This window comes from Typopeltis vanoorti, chromosome 1 (genome assembly GCF_054136105.1).
Source record: "Typopeltis vanoorti isolate ZY-2024b chromosome 1, IOZ_Tvanoo_1.0, whole genome shotgun sequence".
Taxonomy (NCBI): domain Eukaryota; kingdom Metazoa; phylum Arthropoda; class Arachnida; order Uropygi; family Thelyphonidae; genus Typopeltis; species Typopeltis vanoorti.
In genome coordinates this window covers 18,734,822-18,757,721 of record NC_143549.1, presented here as the reverse complement: position 1 = coordinate 18,757,721, position 22,900 = coordinate 18,734,822, and the positions used below count along the sequence as shown (strand labels likewise).

General features: G+C 36.1%; 1 protein-coding gene across 5 annotated transcripts in view; it reads right to left on the bottom strand.

Moving 5' to 3' along the window:
* Fancd2 (Fanconi anemia complementation group D2) overlaps positions 1-22,900 on the bottom strand; it is an 883,021-nt gene that overhangs the window by 219,195 nt on the left and 640,926 nt on the right. For all 5 annotated transcript variants that reach the window (XM_090413132.1, XM_090413256.1, XM_090413216.1 and 2 more), the window contains one exon: positions 21,210-21,328. In XM_090413132.1, coding sequence (XP_090269258.1) covers positions 21,210-21,328 — 119 coding nt within the window. The remainder of the gene's footprint in view (positions 1-21,209; positions 21,329-22,900) is intronic.

Below are 22,900 nucleotides of genomic sequence, written 5' to 3'. Positions count from 1 at the left end.
AAGGTGACCAGATCTATGAACACAAATCCAAATGATGTTAAATTAGTGTCTTATACAGTGAAACCACACACACACACTTGTACAATGAGTCCCCTGAACTGCAGTGCTATATCCACCAAGATCCCCAGATCCCTTACTTCTCCACCATCTGAAACAAAGTCCTTCCAATACCATAAATCTCATTCCATCTTCTCTGGCCAAAATGCCCCATTCTTCAGCCAAAGCACCAACCTATTCAAATCCTGTTGTAATAGCATCACATCAAAACTCTCTGGCATTGCTCTTCATAATTTAGCAAACCCTGAAATTTAGCACATCTCACACAGTGACCTTGACCTATATTATTGATATATAAATTAAACAACAGTAGTCCCAGAACAGAACTTTTTGGTACCTCCCTCTTACTTTCATCCCTTTCCTTTACAGGAAGCTACATCTAAATACATAGCTCACTGGCTATTATCATTCAACCATTTCTATATCCAAGCTGCTAAATAATTATCCATTCCCATCCTCTCAATTTCAACAGTTGTTTATCATGTGGTACTCATCATGTAGCAAAATCCCAATAAATCACTGTATAGGCATGTTCTCTTTTAATATGCTAATCACCCTATTATGAAATGTAACCAAGCTACTTAAGTATGACCTCCCATTAACCCATACTGCTCTCTCAAACTATTTCCATTCTCATCATTCCAAGTTTGTACTTTGCCTCTAACCAACCTAACTAACACCTCCACCACCACACTTGATATATACATTGGCCTACAGTTTGACACAACCGACTTGCATTCTTGCTTATGCAGTATCACTATTTTTTTTCTTCTCACCATTCTTCCAGGACTGTTTGTGTTGCCAGACTTTGGTTTTTTGGTCAAATAACCAAGTCAAGGCACTGCCAGCTCTTTTGAACATCACTGTAATATACTATGTATGATGATATCCTATCCAGTCCTATCCCCCCCCCCAGCTTTATTTTAATAGTTTTAATATCCTAATCAATATCAATGTTTCCTTGAACTGTTGGCATTCTGTCCTCCTTCCTATTGTTATTAAATGCCACATCAATCATCCCACCCACACATCTGAAATACACTAACAAAATATTCATTGCACATATTCACTACATCTACATATAACTTGTGTCATATGTAGATGTAACTAAAGTAACTATCTCCAGTAACTAAAGTAAGTCTTCCATATTCACCCTTTCATTTACCAATATAACTGTAGAATTCTCTAGGGTTTGATTTACTGCTTCAACCAATCTCCTTTCATATATCAATTTCTCTTTTCTCATTACACTTATCCACTTCCTAGTCTGCACTCCTCAATGTTACTGAAGGATACAGTTCTTCATATTCCTTCCATGTCCTCTTTCTCAGAAGCTCCTGCATAATTATATGATGCATCAATTTCATCAGCTACTTTATTTATCTCCCTAACCTTAAGGACACAATCTGACATTGCAAGAGGTAAATGATTATGGACAAAAGTACCAAGCACTGACAAATTACTAGTTCCTTCAACTGACCAAGCTGCTGCGCATCACAAATCTGTTTCCTTAATTTATCACAGTCTTTTGCCCTGTAATTTCACACATCCTTCTTGTTCTGTGGAGCTTATACCTGCCTAACCACTTGCAGCAACAAAACCACATGATCACTTTCTCCAATTGGGGATATAATGGTGATATCTTCTAATTTCACTGTATAAAATGAAATTATTGACTCTAACAAAAGTCCCATGTGTTGCTTAAACTACAGGCTGCACAACACAGTCGTCCCTAAGTAGCTCAACGAACTCATTCTCCTTGCTTGCATGTCATTTTCTACTTCCAGTCAATGCATCTATAATCAAAATCACCCGTAAATCAATCTATTAATTGTGAGCACTCCATATTGTCATTCCATGTGGTACTCATGGAATGACAATATGGAGTGCTCAATATTGATTCAGACTGAATCAATCCACCTAGACCTTGGTTTTTCTCTGGGTCTCTTTTCTGCCATCTTGGTATCAAACATTTGTTTTGCTAACCTTTCTTGACCAATTCTATTTAAGTGTCCACTATCTTAGATTAGCTCTGCTGACACATTCTTTAATGCTATTAATGTCAAGTTCCTTTCTAATATCTTAATTTTTAATATGATTCTGCCATTGATTTTTCCTCTAATTTTTCTCAGTACCTCAATATCCGTGGTCTCTAGTCTTTGATCAAGTGCTTTATTTCTAACCCAACTCTCAGATGCATAACTTAAAACTGGTTTAAACACAGTCTTGTATACTGCTAGTTGGGTGTTATGACTAATTCTCTCTTATTACACATAAATTAATTCAGCTGGCTGCTCGCCATACTATATTCACTTATTCTGATGTCTATTTCCAGATGTAACCTGCCATCTTCACTAAAAACTGTGCCTAAATAGCTGAAATATTTTACTTGTTCTATAGGATCTCCATTCAGAATGCAACTGAAGTTTTCTATGCTCCTGCCTATTTTCATAGTTTTGGTCATTTTATTGCTGATTTTCATGACAAATTTGTTACAGCTGTTATTCAATTTAGTTAGTGAATCCTGGAGATTTGCACTAGATGTGTTGAGGAGTACAACATAATCTGCAAAGTTTTACTTCTTTTATTATCTATCATGATTCTAAGTCACCCCCCCCCCATTTATTTTTTACCAGAAGTCAAACCATCTAGTGCTAATTTAAGTAAACTATCTATTCTAGCTATGTGACACAGCCACCGGAGCTGTTTTCAACTTATTTTAATGATGATATTTTGTGATGTCCTGGTACTGGAGTGGATTTTCTGTCTAACTTCAAAGTTTTCGGTATGACTTCATCTTAAAGGCCAATAGATTTTTTTCATCTTCCTTTAGCAGTGCCCAACACTAACAGAATCGCCTTGACAAAATTAACAAGAATGTCATAATGAGGCAGAGTCTTGTAGTTAGCTGTATTTTATTGTCCTTCCAAAGTGGCTGCAACCTCTGAAGGGCAGTAGTTATTTTAGAAATGTGTGCTTTTATGCTGTAGATCAGCCATCTCTGAATTATGCACTTTCCAACTAAGTAAATCTTTCTATTGCTTCCAATTTTCATCATTTACTGAAATTTTCATAGGCTTTCTGTCCAAAGCCATTGTTTTTGATTTGTGAACGCTGATCTTTAATCAATAATCATTACATGCCTTAGAAACACAGTTGATTCTTGTAAATGATGCTCATTCTCTGCTGTTAGGTTAATACATCAGTAAATCTATGGTTATTAATTTTTTCTGCTATGACTATAATTCCAATACCACTGTTTTACAAAGCTAAGTTTATTTTATATTCTAAATATTAAAATGGCTTTTAAAGTTTTCGTGTTTGAAGCCTATCCATAATGCATATTTGTAGACCTAGTGGAAGATTGCAAAATTCTTCTCACTTGGGACAAATGTGCAGCTAACTCTGGAGCTAATCATCTTAAGTATTAATTTTTCAGGAAATAACAATGTATACTAAAATATTAATTATAAAAAAACAATTTATACTTTCCTATATTTCAGCAATGTTACACCGCCATAATCAGAGATCACAAAAAAATGGTATCTGTATGCAGCCACTAAAATTGGACAAATGAGGCTAAAGAAAGGCAGCAGAACTCAAACATACATTAATAAACAGTGCCCACTAGTGGGCTAAATTAGGTAGTCTTGGCTGTGGGGCTAACGATCTTAAAATATAAGCTTCTCAAATTTAGGGTAGTCTCATACACCCAAATTTGTTGAAGTTTGGAATATTTTTCAGGGATGAAGCAGATTCAAGGAATAGTCTTCAATATTTATATTTGCTGCAGTGTAACAGAGTTGCCTTCTCCCAGCTTATCATGTGATGGGTGTCGAAAACATGCTCTGCAAGTCTCGAGTGGCTGTATTGGTAGAACACCAGTTCCACCAATAGTCCTTGTGTTCAGATATTCTGATATTGGCTGTTCTGTCTGTTTGGCCATAGTAGGATTGTTTGCAACTGCAATGGACCTGGTATACTCCTCGTAAGTTTAGGAGATGTGGCTGGTATTTGGTGGAATGGATAAGGGATGCCAATTTCATATACTTTTTGTTAGTAGTTGTAAGGTCATATTTCTTTAGGGTTTTTATCAGTTTTTCAGACCGGATATATTGAATAGTGATAGATTTTGAGTAATCTCTGCTCTGAAGAGAGGAGGAGGAAGGGGGGGGGGGGGGAGTTACAGGGTTTTAATATCTTTGAGGGGTTGTAGCCATTGGCTAAGAAAGTGTTCTGGATATGGTTAAGTTCAGTAGTTAGGAATTCTGTTATAAGAATTGATTAATTTTACACTGTTATATAGGGCTTATATAATCCCATATTATTGGTAAGAGGTGGGACTGTTGGTGAATGTATCTACCTGTATATGTAGGTTTTCTGTAAACGAAGAATGTTAGGGATCCATCAGGTTGATGTTAATCAGAGTGTCTAGGAAGGAAACTGTTGTTGTTTTCCTTTTCCAAGGTAAACTGGATACTAGGGTGTTAATTGGAAGTTTCTTTCGCACTTGGTTAGATTATAATAAATTTAGTTTAATCCTTTATCCAAGTGTAAGCAAACAAAGTTTGCGCCTGAAAATATCTTCAGGACTGAGGTAAGGTGGTACATCCTCCCCTGGCAACTCACAGCACTCCTTGTCTCAGTATCTCCTATAATGCAAAGCACATCTCCTTGTGGACATGTACTCTGCTATGCATTAAGGGAAGGGCCACTACCCAGATCGGTTTCAACCTTTGTTGAGGTCTTGTCAGTGGGAGGCAGACCCAGAGTGTTGATACGAAGGCAGAAGCAAAGGAGAGGTCATATTTACCTATATGAGTTGTCAACCGGTGTACCACCTTATTATTAAATTACTCTGGATTTAGAGAACAATGATGGAAGTGTCTTTTGCACTTGGTTAGACTATAATAAATTTAGTTTAATCCTTTATCCAAGTGTAACCAAACAAAGTTCGTGCCTGAAAATATCTTCAGGACTGAGGTAAGGTGGTACATCCCCCCTGGCAATTCGTAGCAAAGGTAGACCAAGCTCTCATCACTCCTTGTCTCAGTATCTCCCATAATGCAAAGCACATCTCCTTGCGGACATGTACACTGCTATGCATTAAGGGAAGGGCCACAACCCAGACCGGTTTCAACCTTCATTGAGGTCTCGTCAGTGGGAGGCAGACCCAGAATAGTGATACTAAGGCAGAAGCAGGTGCAAACTTTGTTTGCTTACACTTGGATAAAGGATTAAACTAAATGTATTATAGGGTGTTAATTGTTTAAATGTGTTAGGAAATTGTGAATTGTATCTAGGCCATGGAAGCAAATGGAGAACACAACATCCACATAGCATAGCATAGCCAGACAGTGGGTTTATGTGGGACAGAGTTTATGGCTTTTTCTTCAAAGGTCTTCATCAAGATCAGGGGTGGAGAAAGTGGAGAATCCAAGGTTGTCCCCTCTATCGTTTGTAGAATTTCTTTGTCAAACAAAATAGCCTGAGTTCACAGTGAACTGAAACAGGGCTGAGGTATCAGCAGATTGGGATGAAAAATGACTTCTAAAGTATCGTTGAGTGGGACATTGGTGAATAAAGAAGAGACAACAAAGTTGACCATTATGCAGTGTGTTGGAGCATGAAGTTTTTCATACTGCCTTTAAAGTAGACTGAGCTTTTTGTGTGTGAAGATGTGTTGCCAGTATCAATACAAAATTAATAACGGAAAAAATTGGCCAAATGTTTGGATAATTTGTATGTGGGTGAATCACTGCCATCCACAATGGGATGTAATGGCATGTTTTGTTTATGGATTTTAATAGTCCATATATCTGGGGAGGGACTAGAGTTATAAAGCTTTAGTCTGTTTGTGACTTCAATTGGCAAGGAGGTGGAAAGCACCTTTTTAAGGAGCTTATGCAGTGTTCTGATTTGTGTGACGGTGGGATCATAGTTTATAGAGAGGTAGGTAAGGAGGCAAGCTTACCTGAGTAATTCAATTAGTTTAAAACAGAAGTGGCATTTCTCTTATCCACTTTATTATTATTTTTTATATTTTAATCATTTTAATTATAAATATACATACATACATATATACAGGGTGTTCGGGATAAATTTGACAGTTTCGTAAGGAAAAAGAAAATCTTCTTTGTATCTATTAAATTTAATGAATTGACAAAAAAACATTACAGGCAGAGTTAATTACAATACTATCAACAAGATTTACTCAAAATAACCATCATTAGCATCGATCACAGCTTCAATTCTGCTTCGGAACCTCGAACAAGCTGATGCTACAGTCTCCCTGGGAAGGGCCGCAAAAACTGTTTTAATTTTATCCATTAACTGGGCTTTTGTATTACTGGAAGTGCGATTGGTGTCTTTTTCAACTGCGCCCCATACAAAATAATCCATGGGGTTAAGGTCTGGGGAGTTTGGAGGCCAAACATTTGGACTGGTGAAGTCGTAGAAATTTTCAGACAACCATTTTTGACTTTTCCCAGAGGTGTGGCAAGGGGCCGAATCCTGCTGCCATACATACGGCCTACCATTGGCTACCCTTGTTATCCAGGGCTTGACTACAGTTAGCAACTCCACGAACAAAGCCCGAATTCCAATGCCAGGGTTCTTCAACACCTGTTCCTGCAGATTTGCGAGGAATTCTGCTGTACGAACGCAATCAGATCGTCTGCTAGGGATCTTTCTTCTTGCTACATCCTCGTAGTCACCATTGCAAGTCTCTAGTTCATGCCTGATTGTTTTTACTGTATTCAGGGAGCATTGGGCAGCAGTCGTAATATCCTTATTTTGATGGCGGGCACGAATCATCATGATACATGTTATTCTCTTCAATGATTCAGGTGGGTTCCAGCTATCCATCCTTTCTGACATCTTGTATATGAATGAAGAAGGGTCCAAACTTTTAAATGAAGAGAAGTGTGTGTTAATACATGTAACTTACGGAAAAATATAATTAATTATAAATATGTCAAATTTATCCCGAACACCATGTATATATATATAATATTAATTTTAGTTCATTTTAATAAATATGTTCATCATCATCATCAAATTCCTGCCATGTACCCTCAAGGGGAATACAGGATATGATAGTACTGAAAAAAATTACATCATTACTAACTTCCTATCTACAATTTTCCTCCAAATCAGTCTGTTACTTGTCAAGACTCCAATATTATCAGATCTTATATTTCTATCGTCTAAGGCACTTTGTACCGTATCAATCCACCTATATCTTGGTCTTTCTCTGCTTCGATTTGCTGCCAACCTAGCAGAGAACACATCTTTTGCTAATCTTTCTTCGCCCATTCTGTTTAAGTGACCATACCACCTGAGATTAGCTCTGCTAATGCATTCCTGAATGCTGACAATGTCAAGTTCTTTCCTAATATCCTCGTCTTTAATATGATATTGTCATTGATGCCATCTGTTCACGCCTATAATCTTTCTCAGGACTCTCATATCTGCGCTCTAGTCTTGGGTCAAGTGTTTTACTTCTGACCCAGCTCTCAGATCCATAAGTTAAAACTGGTTTGAACACTGTCTTGTATACAGCTAATTTAGTGTTCCGACTAATTTCTCTCTTATTACATATGAATTTATTCAATTGACTTCCCACCATACCAGCTTTGCTGATTCTGTTGTCTATTTCTATATTTAATTTGCCATCTTCACTAAAAATCGTGCCTAAGTAGCCGAAATGTTTTACTTGTTCCACAGGTTCTCCATTCACAACACAGTTGATATTTTCAATGATTCTGCCTATTTTCATTGTCATTGTCTTTTTATCGCTGACCTGCATACCATATCTATTACAACAGTTGTTCAATTTAGTCAGTGAATCTTGCAGACTTGTAGCGGATTTATTGATAAGTATAATATCGTCCACATAAAGCAAACAGCAAACATTAACATCTCCAATTTTGATATCACGTTTAATACCACTTTCCTTCATAATGTGATCCATATAGATAATGAATAACAGAGGGGATAATGCACATCGTTTCACACCAGATTTAACATTAAACCATCTTTCTGTACTTCCTTCAATTCTAACTGCTGACTTACAACTGAAATAAAGACTAAGTATTGCTTGATATAATGCCCCATTGACACCATATAACTGTAGCATTTTGAATAGCTACTCTCTTGGCACCTTCTCATATGCCTTTTCCAGATCAACAAAACTTAAATACAGATCTTTGTTATATTCCCATGATTTCTCCACTATTTGTCGTAAAGTGTTGATCTGATCCTGACAGCCTCTATTTAGCCTGAATCCAGCTTGTTCTTCTCCAAGGTTTTCTTCCACAATTCTTCTCAACCATTTCTCAAGTATACTTGCATAGATCTTGCCAGGAACACTCAGTAGGGAAATACCACTGTAATTCTCACATTCAGTTTTATTTCCCTTTTTATATATGGGTACTATGAGAGCTCTACCCCATTCGTCCATTTTTCTGCACTATGCAGTTCAGCCACTGCAAGACTTTTATACCACCATACGTCAGCATTTCTGGTCGAATATCATCTACCCCTGCTGCCTTTCCACATATCAAGCCTCTGATGGCTTTTTCTACTTCAAGTATGGATATGTATTCCTGACTGCGTGCCTGGTCAGTGTTTTTTACCACCGTGCTGTCATCACTGCTTGTTTCATTTAACAGTTTTTCAAAGTAATTACTCCATACTTCAAGTATATCTTTTTCTCCCGTTTTCATGTCACCTTTATCATCTCTAACTCCTTTTACAGCACTCTTTCCTTCATTCCTAAGCTTCTTCAACAACCTCCAGAATATTTTGCCAACTTCTTGATATTTATTTTCTATATTATTGCCAAAGTCTTCCCATGACTTTTGTTTAGCTAGTTTTACACAGCATTTAGCATTCTTGCATTTGTCTCTGTATGCTCTAAGAGCACAAGCTGACTTTATTATTTTCAAGGAACTTTTGATATGCTTTCTTCTTTTCCTTCACTGCCTCTTTAACTTCCTGTGTCCACCATGGAGTTCTAATTTTTCTATCCTTGCAGACAACTTCACCACATGCCTCTCAAGCTGAATCAATCAGGGCTTTCTTCAAGGCTTGTCACTGAACTCCAAAGTTTGATTCCTGTTCTCAAACTCTTTAATTTTTTCTTAAATAATCTTTGTGCATTTCAGTGTACAGTTCACATCTGAGAGCTGCTCAACTTTTATTCACTTTAAAACTTTCTTACATGTTATTCTTTTCAATATGAAATTCAATTTTATCCTGCTCTAAACTAAATAGTGATCACTTCCAATTTCAAATCCTATGTAGAGTCTGGTGTCCTGCACCAGGGAGAAAACATCACTATCAACAATAACATAGGCAATGAGACTTTTCTTATTCCTAGCCTCTTCTCTCCATGTGAATTTGTGCACATTTTTATGTTGGAACATGGTGTTAGTAATAACCAGTCCATGTCCTGAGCAGAAATCCAACAGGTATTTGCTATTATTATTAGCTTTGCTCTTTCCTCCAAATTTTCCCAAAACATTTTTGAATGTCTAACAATCACTTCCTACTCTGCTATTTAGATCCCAACAAGGACCAATTTTTCCTTTTTCATTGTGTCAGTTGCTTTTTCTAAAGCCTCAAAAAATTCCTCCACTTCTACCTTAGTAGAACCTTCTGTGGGACCATAGGCACAAATAAGTCTCATTGTCCAGTTCCCCATTTCCATATTTGCCCACATTATTCTACTTGAGACTGACTGCCATTCAAGAAGATTAGCCTCGTATTTTGTGTTGAATACTATGGCTGCTACTCCTTTTTCTTGATTGTCATTGCCTGAATATAGCATTTTGTATTTATTGCTCAGAAAGATCTCACTGGTTTTTGTCTTTTTTGTTTCAGTCGCCCCTATTATGTCGATCTGGTACTTATCTAATTCCTCAGCTAGCTCCATTTCTTTGCCATTCAGGTTTCTTATGTTGATGGTACCAATCTTTAACTCTGGTGATGTCGAGTTTGGGGCGTGTTTTCAGATTTGTTCCCGTAGCTGACTTTTCGCTGTTCGCCCTGTTTCCCTGGTGAGAACTACAGGGGTCTTGTGTAACCCGGCAAAGCCTCGCCAGCATGAAATTCTATCATGTTTTACCATGATTTAATATTTGTGGTTTAATCCAATAAGAATACAATTTGGTCGGCTAAATCCCAAATTGCCAGCCCATCCTCGTTCGTTCAGTATCCAAGGAGATACCCAACAGGGTTCTCCACGAGAAGGTGAGGATTGGACATTAGGTCAAAAGCCATGGTCGGTTCTCCGTATTCCTTTAAAGGCTATGTGGAGGTCTCCTCTCAGTTATATAGCTTTGACCCTAAGCACCCCATAAATATTAACATATTTATGGGGTGCTTAGGGTCAAAGCACCCCATAATTATTAAGTTTACATCTCTTATCCAATCCCAAGATCAAGAATACTATAATCCAAAAAGACAACTAAGCATCACACACTTTTAGTAAAAAAGTTAGATGTTGTAAATGCAGGAATGTCTGTAGAGACATTTATTAACACTAGACAAAGCACTAAAGAAATGTTTGAATAAGTTAAGGCTTGTTTTGATAGGGGTGATAATTCGGCCTGGCTGAGAGGTCAGCATATTCGCTCTCCAGCTAAAAGGCTGCAGGTTCGAATCCTGCTGTGGGCACGGATGTTTGTGATTATCTGTGAAAATACTAGTGTTGATGATGAGCGGTAGATGCCATTGGTATAGATGATGATGATGGTAGTTCTGATTCAATGTGGTTGGTAGACTGAGTGGCGAAGACAGAGAGCTGAAGAATAGGTGCCCTCTCTCGATGATTCTTTGAACTCCTTGGGATGTTATGTAATAATAATTCTCCTGATGAAAAGGATGCCAATGACTTCACAGGATTTAAGTACCAAAGAAAGAAGTGATTATTTATGAGATGCTTGAGTATGAAAGAAGTATTATGAGATCTATTGCTAAGAATAGAGAAGGAACACATAATGAAGAAAATCTGGCTGAGGGGATGAACACTGGCAAAAAACAAGTGTTGTTCATCACTATACAGTGTCTGAAATTAGAGATATCATTCTAAATACCAATAAAAATAGTGAAAATCATGAGGATAACAGTAATGAAAACGAAACAAATGCAGATGGAAACTAACTAAAAATTTGTGTTGACAGGCAGATTAAACAAAGGACTAAAGCAATGCACCATCACAGTGAAACAAGCGCTAATAAATTTTCATTTGTTGTATGAAAAATTATGAAGGGATAGACTGAAGCAATTAAACAATTTTGCTGCAACATATTGTGTTTCCCTTGCAACATTGAAGATCCATTACGAATCAACTAGCTGTGAAACAGATAGCAATCAGAGATTAGCTCTACAATCCCAGTAAAATTCTAGATTTTGTAACTCTAGTATTCTTCTAACATTATCTGTAAGTACAGGGATTAATAAACCCGTTTTCATTTATATGGTATGCTGTAAGGTACTGTACTGATAAACTGTCATATCTACTTGTGGGAAGTTTATTTCCACTTGGTTAGACTATATAGAATGCCAGACTGGTTGGCTGAGTGGTTAGCGTATCCGCTCTCCAGCAAAAAAGCTGCAGGTTCCAATCCTGCCATGGGCATGGATGTTGTGATTGTCTGTGAAAGTACTAGTACTGGTAGTTGGCGGTAGATGGTGATGGTGTTAGATGATGAAGGTTGGTGGAGTAGTGAGACAAAGATTTGTAGAGTTGATGCCCTCCCTCGATGAGTCTTTGGATACCTGGAGGTGTGATGTAATAATAATAAAAAGTAATAACAATAATAATAATAAATTTAGTTTAATCCTTTATCCAAGTGTAAGCAAACAAAGTTTGCATCAGAAGAATCTTCAGGACTGAGGTAACTAATGGTAGGGCCACTACTCAGACCAGTTTTGACCTTTATTGAGGTCTCGTCAGTGGGAGCCATACCCAGAGGAGGTGATACTAAGGCAGAAGCAATGGAGAAGTCATATTTACCTATACAAGTTGCCAAAAGGTGTACCACCTTACTATTAAATTACTCTGGATTTAGAGAAAGATGTTGGAAGTTTTTTCCTGCTTGGTTAGACTATAATAAATTTAGTTTAATCTGTTATCCAAGTGTAAGCAAACAAAGTTTGCACCTGATGTATCTTCAGGACTGAGGCAACACATATTTAAGGTGGACCAAGCTCTCATCCCTCCTTGTTTTACTTGCCTCAGTCCTGAAGATATGAAGTAATGTTTGTCAAAATGAATAAAAGCAGACCTTCCAGTTTGTTCAAAATAAGATAAGCCAAGAACAAGGAATCTAACAGATGCAGGGAAAACTAAGAGGTGGATGCTTTTCCTTAGGAGATGCAAAAAAGATGGAGATATTTCTGATGGCACAAAAGGCAACAAATCCTAACATTTATTACAGGTGATATGCTTACGATTTCCAGACTCTTGCGGGATTGGCTACTTTTCCAATCCAATGCTGGCTATGTAATAGTAATTTATTAGTACACCTTTGACCCATAAATTTTACCTCTCCCATGTCTCAAAAGTGTCATGGAACTCTAGAATCGTAAACATTTAATATTATATATATATAAAAAATAATAATATAAATGCAAATCACATCTCCTTGCGGACATGTACTCTGCTATGCATTAAGGGAAGGGCCAGTACCCAGAGCGGTTTCGATCTTCATTGAGGTCTCGTTAGTTGAAGCCAGACCAAGAGGTGGTGATACTATGGTGAAAGTAATAGAGAAGTCATATTTACCTATATGAGTTGCCAAAAGGTGTACCACCTTATTATTAAATAACTCTGGATTAAGAGAAAGATGCTGGAAGTTTTTCTTCCACTTGGTCAGATTATAATAAATTTAGTTTAATTTTATCCAAGTGTAATCAAACAAAGTTCGTGCCTGAAGTATCTTCAAGACTGAAGCAACTCGTATTAAAGGTGGATCAAGTTCTCATCACTCCTTGTCTGGGTTGCCTCAGTCCTGAAGATACTTCAGGCACAAACTTTGTTTGATTACACTTGGATAAAATTAAACTAAATTTATTACAGTCTAACCAAGTGGGAAAAAAAACTTTCTAAACTTTCATCTTAATTTTTAAGTGTCTGCTAATCTTTCCTAACTTATATATATATATATATATATATATATATCCACTCTCTATATATAAAAAGATAAGCCAAAATATGAAACGTTTTTATGTCATGTTTTTTGTCTCTTCAATGTTTTGAGCTGGGTTAAGCCAATAAGCTGCTAAGCCAAAATTTGAAACGTTTCACATCCAACAATGGAAAACCAGCTTACCAGCCGGGAACTCGGGGGAGGGGGGGGGGGAACCATAGTCTCCAGTGGGGCAGAGCATCCCCCTAGTGTGTGTGTGTGTGTGTTTATATGCATACATACACACATATGAGGGTGGTCTGAAAAGTTCTTGGCTTCGTCAATAGATCTCAGCACTAATGGCAAGATTTTTTTTTTTTCTCCCTAAGTTGGCACATCTGTCATGAGCATCCATGTGAAATTGCAAGTCATTCTAACAAGTAGTTTTTTTTGTACAAGTGGCTGAGACGAAAGTGTTGTCCCTCGAAATAGATAAAATTGAGTATCGAGCTGTTATAAAATTTTTGTGAAAGAAGATTTATTGGCAAAAGAAATTCATTCTAGGTTCATAAAAGTTTATGTGCACTCTTCTGCTACATTTTCAAAATTTAAGAAATGGGCTGTCGAGTTTAAACATGCCGTACCAGCCTTGAAAATCCTTAAAGGACATCCAAAAAGTGCAACAACACCAAAAATCATTGATCAAGTGCAAGATATGTTATTGGATGACCAGGGAATCAAAATTAGCCATTTGCTAATGCTTCTGCCTGGTATCTCCACTTGGGCCTGGCTCCCACTGAAGAGACCTCAATGAAGGTCAAAACTAGTCTGGGTAGTGGCCGTTCCCTTAATGCACAACATTAGAGATATCTGCAAGGAGATGTGTTTTGCATTATAGGAGATACTGAGATAGGAGTGATGTTAGCTTGCTCTACCTTTGCAACGAGTTGCCCGGTGTTGTACCACCTTACCCAAGTCCTGAAGATACTTTCAGGTGCAAACTTTGTTTGCTCACACTTGGATAAAGGATTAAACTAAATTTATTATAGTCTAACCAAGTGAAAAATAAACTTTCAACATCTTTCTCTAAATCCAGAGTAATTTATTAAAAAGTTGGCACACCGTTTGGCAACTCCTATAGGTAGAGATGACCTTGCTAATGCTTCTGCCTGGTATCTCCACTTGGGCCTGGCTCCCACCGAAGAGACCTCAATAAAGGTCGAAACTAGTCTGGGTAGTGGCCCTTCCCTTAATGCATAACATTAGACATATCCAAAAGGAGATGTGTTTTGCATTATGGGAGGTACTGAGATAGGAGTAATGTTAGCTTGCTCCACCTTTGCAACGAGTTGGGCGGTGTTGTACCACCTTACCCCAGTTCTGAAGATACTTTCAGGAGCAAACTTTGTTTGCTCACACTTGGATAAAGGATTAAACTAAATTTATTATTAAGTAGTCTTAATAATAAATTTACTTGTTCCACAGGTTCTCCACTCACAACACAGTTGACATTTTCAATGATTCTGCCTATTTTCATTGTCTTTGTCTTTTTATTGCTGACCTTCATACCATATATATTACAACAGTTATTCAATTTAGTCAGAGAATCTTGCAGACTTGTAGCGGATTTATTTAGAAGTAAAACATCATCCGCATAAAGCAAAGAGCTGACATTAACATCTCCGATTTTCATATCATGTTTAATACCATTTTCCTTCAGAATGTGATCCATATAGATAATGAATAACAGAGGGGATAATGTACATCCTTGGGTCACACCAGATTTAACATTAAACCATCTTCCTGTACTTCCATCAATTCTAACTGCTGCCTTACAACTCAAATTAAAGACTAAGCATTGCTTGATATAATGTCCCATTGGCACCATATAACTGTAGCGTATTGAATAGCTTCTCTCTTGGCACCTTGTCATATGCCTTTTCCACATTGACAAAACTTAAATACAGATCTTTGTTATATTCCCATGCTTTCTCGACTATTTGTCGTAAAGTGAAGATCTGATCCTGACAGCCTCTATTAGGCCTGAATCCAGGTTGTTCTTCACCCAGCTTTTCTTCCACAATTCTTCTCAATAGTTTCTCAAGTATACTTGCATAGATCTTACCAGGAACACTCAATAGGGATATACCTCTGTAATTCTCACATTCAGTTTTATTTCCCTTTTTATATATAGGTACTATGAGAGCTCTACTCCAACACTGGGAATTCGTCCCTCTGTCCAGACTTTCTGAACTATGCAGTACAGCCATTGTAAGACTTTTATACCACCATACTTCAGCATTTCTGGTTGAATATCATCTACTTCTGCTTTGATTAACTTTTATTCGTATTTGTCAAAAGATAAATACCCTCAGTAATGAATTTTTGCAATAACAATAATTGCTTTGTTTGAGAGTACATTTATATGTGAACAGTTTTTTTCGTAGTTGAAAATTAATAAGTCTAAGAAAATAACCCGATTGACCGATGAGCTTCCGCAATCGGTGACGAAGATAGTTTCTAGTAATTTTTCTCCAAGGCTACGAACTTTATCACGATCGAAACGCCATCAAGTGTCAAGTTGCAGTAAGGAATAAAGAAGTTTATAATTATTTACATAAACATATATATTTTTTCTGTAAGTGTGAAGAAAAATTTAATAAATAAAAGAAAGAGATTAAGTTGTCATTATTTATTCTGAAGTTATAAAGGTTATAAAAGGGTTTCATAATTATAAAGGTTATAAAGGGGTGGTATCCATACACTGGGGTAAGTAAGGTTCAATATATATATATCACGCAATGACAATCAATGAAAAGAAGGAGTAGCCATAGTATTCAACACAAAATACGAGGCTAATCTTCTTGAATGGCAGTCAGTCTCAAGTAGAGTAATGTGTGCAAATATGAGAATTGGGAACTGCACAATGAGACTTATTTGTGCCTATGGTCCCACAGAAGGTTCTACTAAGGTAGAAGTGGATGAATTTTTTGAGGCTTTAGGAAAAGCAACTGACACAATGAAAAATGAAAAGTTGGTCCTTGCTGGGGATCTAAATAGCAGAGTAGGAAATGATTGTGAGACATACAAAAATATTTTGGGAAAATTTGGAGAAAAGAGCAAAGCTAATAATAATGGCAAATATCTGTTGTATTTCTGCTCAGGACATGGAATGGTTATTACTAACACCATGTTCCAACGTAAAAATGTGCACAAATTCACATGGAGAGAAGAGGCTAGAAATAAGAAAAGTCTCAATGACTATGTTATTGTTGATAGTGATGTTTTCTCCCTGGTGCAGGACGCCAGAGTGTACAGAGGATTTGAAATTGGAAGTTATCACTATTTAGTCTTGAGCAGGATAAAATTGAATTTCATATTGAAAAGAATAACATGTAAGAAAGTTTTAAAGTGAATAAAAGTTGAGCAGCTCTCACATGTGAACTGTAGACTAAAATACACAAAGATTATTGAAGAAAAAATGAAAGAGTTTGAGAACAGGAATCAAACCTTGGAGATTCAGTGGCAAACTCTGAAGAAAACATTGATTGATTCTGCCAGAGAGGCATGTGGTGAGGTTGTCTGTAAGGATAAAAAAATCAGAACTCCCTGGGGGACATAGGAAGTTAAAGAGGCAATGAAGGAAAAGAAGAAAGCATACCAAAAGTTCCTGTCAAATAATCCAGCTTGTGCTCTTAGAGAATATAGAGACAAATACAAGAATGCTAAACACTGTGCAAAACTAGCTAAACAAAAGTCATGGGAGGACTTTGGCAAGAATATAGAAAATAAATATCAAGAAGGTAGCAAAATATTCTGGAGGTTGTTGAAGAAGCTTAAGAATGGAGGAAAGAGTGCTGTAAAAGGAATTAGAGATGATAAAGGTGACAAGAAAACGGGAGAAAAAGATATACTTGAAGTATGGAGTAATTACTTTGAAAAACTGCTAAATGAAACAAGCAGTGATGACAGCACAGTGGTAAAAAAACACTGACCAGGCATGCAGTCTGGAATACATATCCATACTTGAAGTAGAAAAAGCCATCAAAGGCTTGAAATGTGGAAAGGCAGCAGGACTAGATGATATTCGACCAGAAATGCTGAAGTATGGTGGTATAAGAGTCTTACAGTGGCTGCACTGCATATTTCAGAAAGCCTGGACAGAGGGACGAATTCCCGATGATTAGAGTATAGTTCTCATAGTACCCATATATAAAAAGGGAAATAAAACTGAATGTGAGAATTACAGAGGTATTTCCCTACTGAGTGTTCCTGGCAAGATCTATGCAGGTATACTTGAGAAACGGTTGAGAAGAATTGTGGGAGAAAAGCTTGGTGAAGAACAAGCTGGATTCAGGCCAAATAGAGGCTGTCAGGATCAGATCTTCACTTTACGACAAATAGTCGAGAAAGCATGGGAATATAACAAAGATCTGTATTTAAGTTTTGTCGATCTGGAAAAGGCATATGACAAGGTGCCATGAGAGAAGCTATTCAATACGCAGCAGTTATATATTGTCAATGGAGCATTATATCAAGCAATACTTAGTCTTTATTTCAGTTGTAAGTCAGTAGTTAGAATTGAAGTACAGAAAGATGGTTTTATGTTAAATCTGGTGTGAGACAAGGATGTACATTATCCCCTCTGTTATTCATTATCTGTATGTATCACATTATGAAGGAAAGTGGCATTAAACATGATATCAAAATTGGAGATGTTAATGTCAGCTCTTTGCTTTATGCGGATGATGTTATACTTATACATAAATCCGCTACAAGTCTGCAAGATTCTCTGACTAAATTGAATAGCCGTTGTAATAGATATGGTATGAAGGTCAGCAATAAAAAGACAAAGACAATGAAAATAGGCAGAATCATTGAAAATATCAACTGTGTTGTGAATGGAGAACCTGTGGAACAAGTAAAACATTTCAGTTATTTAGGCAAGATTTTTACTGAAGATGGTAAATTAAATATAGAAATAGACAACAGAATCAGCAAAGCTGGTATGGTGGGAAGTCAATTGAATAAATTCATATGGAATAAGAGAGAAATTAGTCGGAACACTAAATTAGCTGTATACAAGACAGTGTTCAAACCAGTTTTAACTTATGGATCTGAGAGCTGGGTCAGAAGTAAAACACTTGACCAAAGACTAGAGACCGCAGATATGAGAGTCCTAAGAAAGATTATAGGCGTGAACAGATAGCATCAATGGCAGTATCATATTAAAAACGAGGATATTAGGAAAGAACTTGACATTGTCAGCATCCAGGAATGCGTTAGCAGAGCTAATCTCAGGTGGTATGGTCACTTAAACAGAATGGGCGAGGAAAGATTAGCAAAACAAGTGTTCTTTGCCAGGTTGGCAGCAAAACGACCCAGAGGAAGATCAAGATATAGGTGGATTGATACGGTACAAAGTGCTTTAGATGATAGAAATATAAGATCTGATAATGTAGAGTCTTGACAAGTAACAGACTGATTTGGAGGAAAATTGTAGATAGGAAATTAATGATGATGTAATTTTTTTCATGTAGTACTATCATATCCTGTACACCCCTTGAGGGTACATGGCAGGAATTTCATGATGATGATGATAAGAGAGAAATTAGTGAGAACACTAAATTAGCTGTATACAAGACAGTGTTCAAACCAGTTTTAACTTATGGATCTGAGAGCTGGGTCAGAAGTAAAACACTTGACCAAAGACTAGAGACTGCAGATATGAGAGTCCTGAGAAAGATTAGAGGCGTGAACAGATGGCATCAATGGCAATATCATTAAAAATAACGATATTCGGAAAGAACTTGGCATTGTCAGCTTCCTGGAATGCGTTAGCAGAGCTAATCTCAGGTGGTATGGTCACTTAAATAGAATGGGAGAGAAAAGATTAGCAAAACAAGTGTTCTCTGCCACGTTGGCAGGAAAACGACCCAGAGGAAGACCAAGATATAGGTGGATTGATACGGTACAAAGTGTCTTAGATGATAGAAATATAAGATCTGATAATGTTGGAGTCTTGATAAGTAACAGACTGATTTGGAGGAAAATTGTAGATAGGAAGTTACTAGCAAAGTACCTCAAGTGTTTCTCCAATAAATCTTCATCACCTTCATAAAAAACACAACAGATTTTGTTTCGCATATAAAAGATATTCCCATCAATGAAAATGACATTCTAGCAAGTTTTGACATTATATCTTTGTTTACTAACGTTCCTACAGTTGAGGTACTTACATTACTAAAGGACAAATTATCCAAAAAAATGTTTGCTTTATTAAAACATTGCATTCATTCTGGTTACTTCAAATATCAGGACTCCATTTGCCAACAAAAACAAGGCCTGGCAATGGGCAATCCTTTGTCCCCAGTTCTAGCTAACATCTTCCTTGAAGATTTGAAATGAAAGCCATATCTTCCTTCTCATTTAAACCGAAAGTTTGGAAAAGATATGTTGATGATATTTTCATTGTTTGGAATCACGGGCACACATCTCTCATAGCTTTTCTTAATCATCTTAACATCCAACATCCTAATATAAAATTTACTGCTGATCTAGAAAATAATAACTGCTTGCCTTTCCTGGATCTCATGCTTACATGTTGCTCTGAAAGATTAAAAATCTCTATATACAGAAAACCTACTCATGGCAATGGATATCTGCATAATCTTTCTCATCATTTTCCACCACAAAAACTTGGAACTTAATCTACCTTAGGACACAGAGTACGCTCTCTCTTGAATGAACAAGATGAACTACAAAAAGAAATAAATCAACTCTCTCTTATCTTTAAACAAAATGGTTACTCTGAAAAAACGATTAAGAAATTTCTTCTGGATCCTCCTAGACAGTGCACCACAGAAACTAGTAATTTTAAAGGCAGCATCTCCATCCCATATATTAGCACAGTCTCTAACAAATTAGCAAAAGTCCTTAAAAAATATAACATCAAGACGTTCTTCACCACCCTTCCAAAAATCCGTTCTCTAATCAGCCATCCAAAGCCCCCTCATCACAACCTAAAATATCCAGGTGTATATAAATTATGGTGCGATTGCAATATCCCTTATTTCGGACAAACTAACAAATCTGTTGAGCAACGTATAGAAGAGCATAAAAGAGACATCTCTTACAAAAGATCTCATGCAGCTGCATTATCCAGTCATGTTCTTTTTTCAAATAATCCTAATGATGATCACAACAAAGCCACTCCGTTTGCTGGGATAGATCAGAAAATATTTTTCGCTCTGATGACGAGTTTGAGAAAAAAATTATAGAATCAAGGGAAATCCTTCTGAATCCTATCCACTTAAACAACAATTTGAGTTATAACATCCCAGATAGCCATGCTGCAGTTATTCAATATTGGCGTTCACGTGAGTCTGCACGCATACTTGCAATAAACAATGGCACGCCGTTAGAACAACTTGAAAAAATATGTTTTTTATGTATCAATTATGTGTGGCGATTTTTTACCTGTATTTTCAAGTTTTTAGATACTTCAATGTTTATTACTATTCTCTTCCTTTAAGAATACCTGATGAAGGCTATTATAAGCCGAAACTAGTTGTATTAATCTTATTAAATCTTTATAAGTAATCTCGGTTTTTAAGTCATTAAATCTATTTTTAAAAATGTATCACAACAACTGAGTTGAAGCATATAATTACATATAGATATATATATATATATTCACTCTCATTTTGTTAAAAAAAAAAAAAATTCCGTCCGTCAGCTGCTTTCGTCATCTTGAATTCGGCCCGCATGCAATTTGAGTTTGAGACCACTGGTTTATGAGATGTGTTTAGTATTAAAAAAATATTACCAAGAAAATAATGCTTTTATGACTTGCAGGAGAAGCTGCATGCAGGATCCAACCATAAGAGCATGTTCTGTAAACATTCCAGGACCATCAATAATACCATCATTTTCAGCAATAATTTCCTACATAAAATATAATATATTACAAAATATAATATATAATATATTACCAATTTAAAAAAATATTACCAAGAAAATAATGCTTTTAGGACTTGCAGGAGAAGCTGCATGCAGGATCCAACCATAAGAGCATGTTCTGTAAACATTCCAGGACCATCAATAATACCATCATTTTCAGCAATAATTTCCTACATAAAATATAATATAATCAGTTTCAAGGTAACGCATTCTAAACGATTATTACATGATGTTTATCAAAAACATGATTAGACAGATCCTTAACAGAAATTATATGATGTAATGAAACAATTTAACATGATTAAATAGACATATAACTTTTTAATTTAATTCTAAGATCCATTTCAACCATTTTGTAATGAAAATTAACAAGGATTAAAAAAGTGAGGGGGGGGGGGAGTGAATTAAAGATTATTGTTTACAACTGAATATTAATATAGTTACAGTAAGCATCACAAAGGTTTTATAATTTAAAGAGAGACAATAAAATTTGTACGTGCAGTACTGTATTTCTTCTTCATACATGTCTCTGTGGCATCAATTTCAAAAGATTGCCACACTATGAATAAAGAGAAGACAAGAACATTTGATATTTTTTTTTTGTTTCAATTAGTGAACAGATAGGACAAGTTTTAAAACGACTAAATATTTTTGTTGCCTTTTGCACAATCAAAAAACCTCCACCTTTCTCGCTTCTCCAAAGAACAAGCTATCACATCTCAATCATCCAGGTGCTACCAGATTCCCTGCTCTTGTGGGTTATCTTATTTTGAACAAACAGGAAGATCTGATTTTATTTGGTTAGAAGAACATAAGTCTTATATTGAATACCTTGAACCTGAGCAGTCTGGACATGCAGACCATGACAAGAGTCCTTCACAAAAGTCGGTTCCTCATCGAACGGCTTTATAAAGAAGCATGTGAAACTTTACTTCACTCTCCTAACTTAAACAGATCCGATGATCTAAGTATATCCTCTTTGTGGGTTTGTGGGAGATAGAACTTTTTAAATTAGCTAATCTTTCCAATTTTTTAAAAAAATTTGTGTGTGTGTGTGTGTGCGCGCGCGCGTGCATGCATATTATTTAATTATTTATTAAATAAATTTATTAACCATAGTTCTGAATTGTCAAACCTATGGTTAATGGTTAATTATTAAAATAAAAATTATTTTAATAAATTAATTTTTATTTTATTAATTTTATTATTTTTTAATAAGTTAAAAAATTTAATGGCCTTTTTTTTGGTTATCTTACATTAGCTACTTAGGTGACGCCTTTTGGAATTGACAGTTATTGTTCTATCAGCTTTGTACTCATATATGTGATACTCAGGCAAAAATCATTCTAATAAATAATATTTTATGCGAGTTAATTATGATATTATAATTATTTAAATACTTTTGGAATTGACAGTTATTGTTCTATCAGCTTTGTACTCATATATGTGATACTCAGGCAAAAATCGTTCTAATAAATATTTTATGTGAGTTAATTATGATATTATAATTATTTAAATATGCCTACTCATGGTAATTCCTTATTGAAATACATAACGAGACTTTATAGAGTCTATTTCCAAACTATCTACCAGATACGGTATAGTAAAGAAAGCTAAATGCATTAACACGTGCGATGCCAACTAAGAATATATTCGTATGTCGATTACTGCACGGCTACGAGATTACTCGTACTGACCCTGAAGAAGTGAAAGTACTTGGTTGTTGAGAAGTTGTTAATATC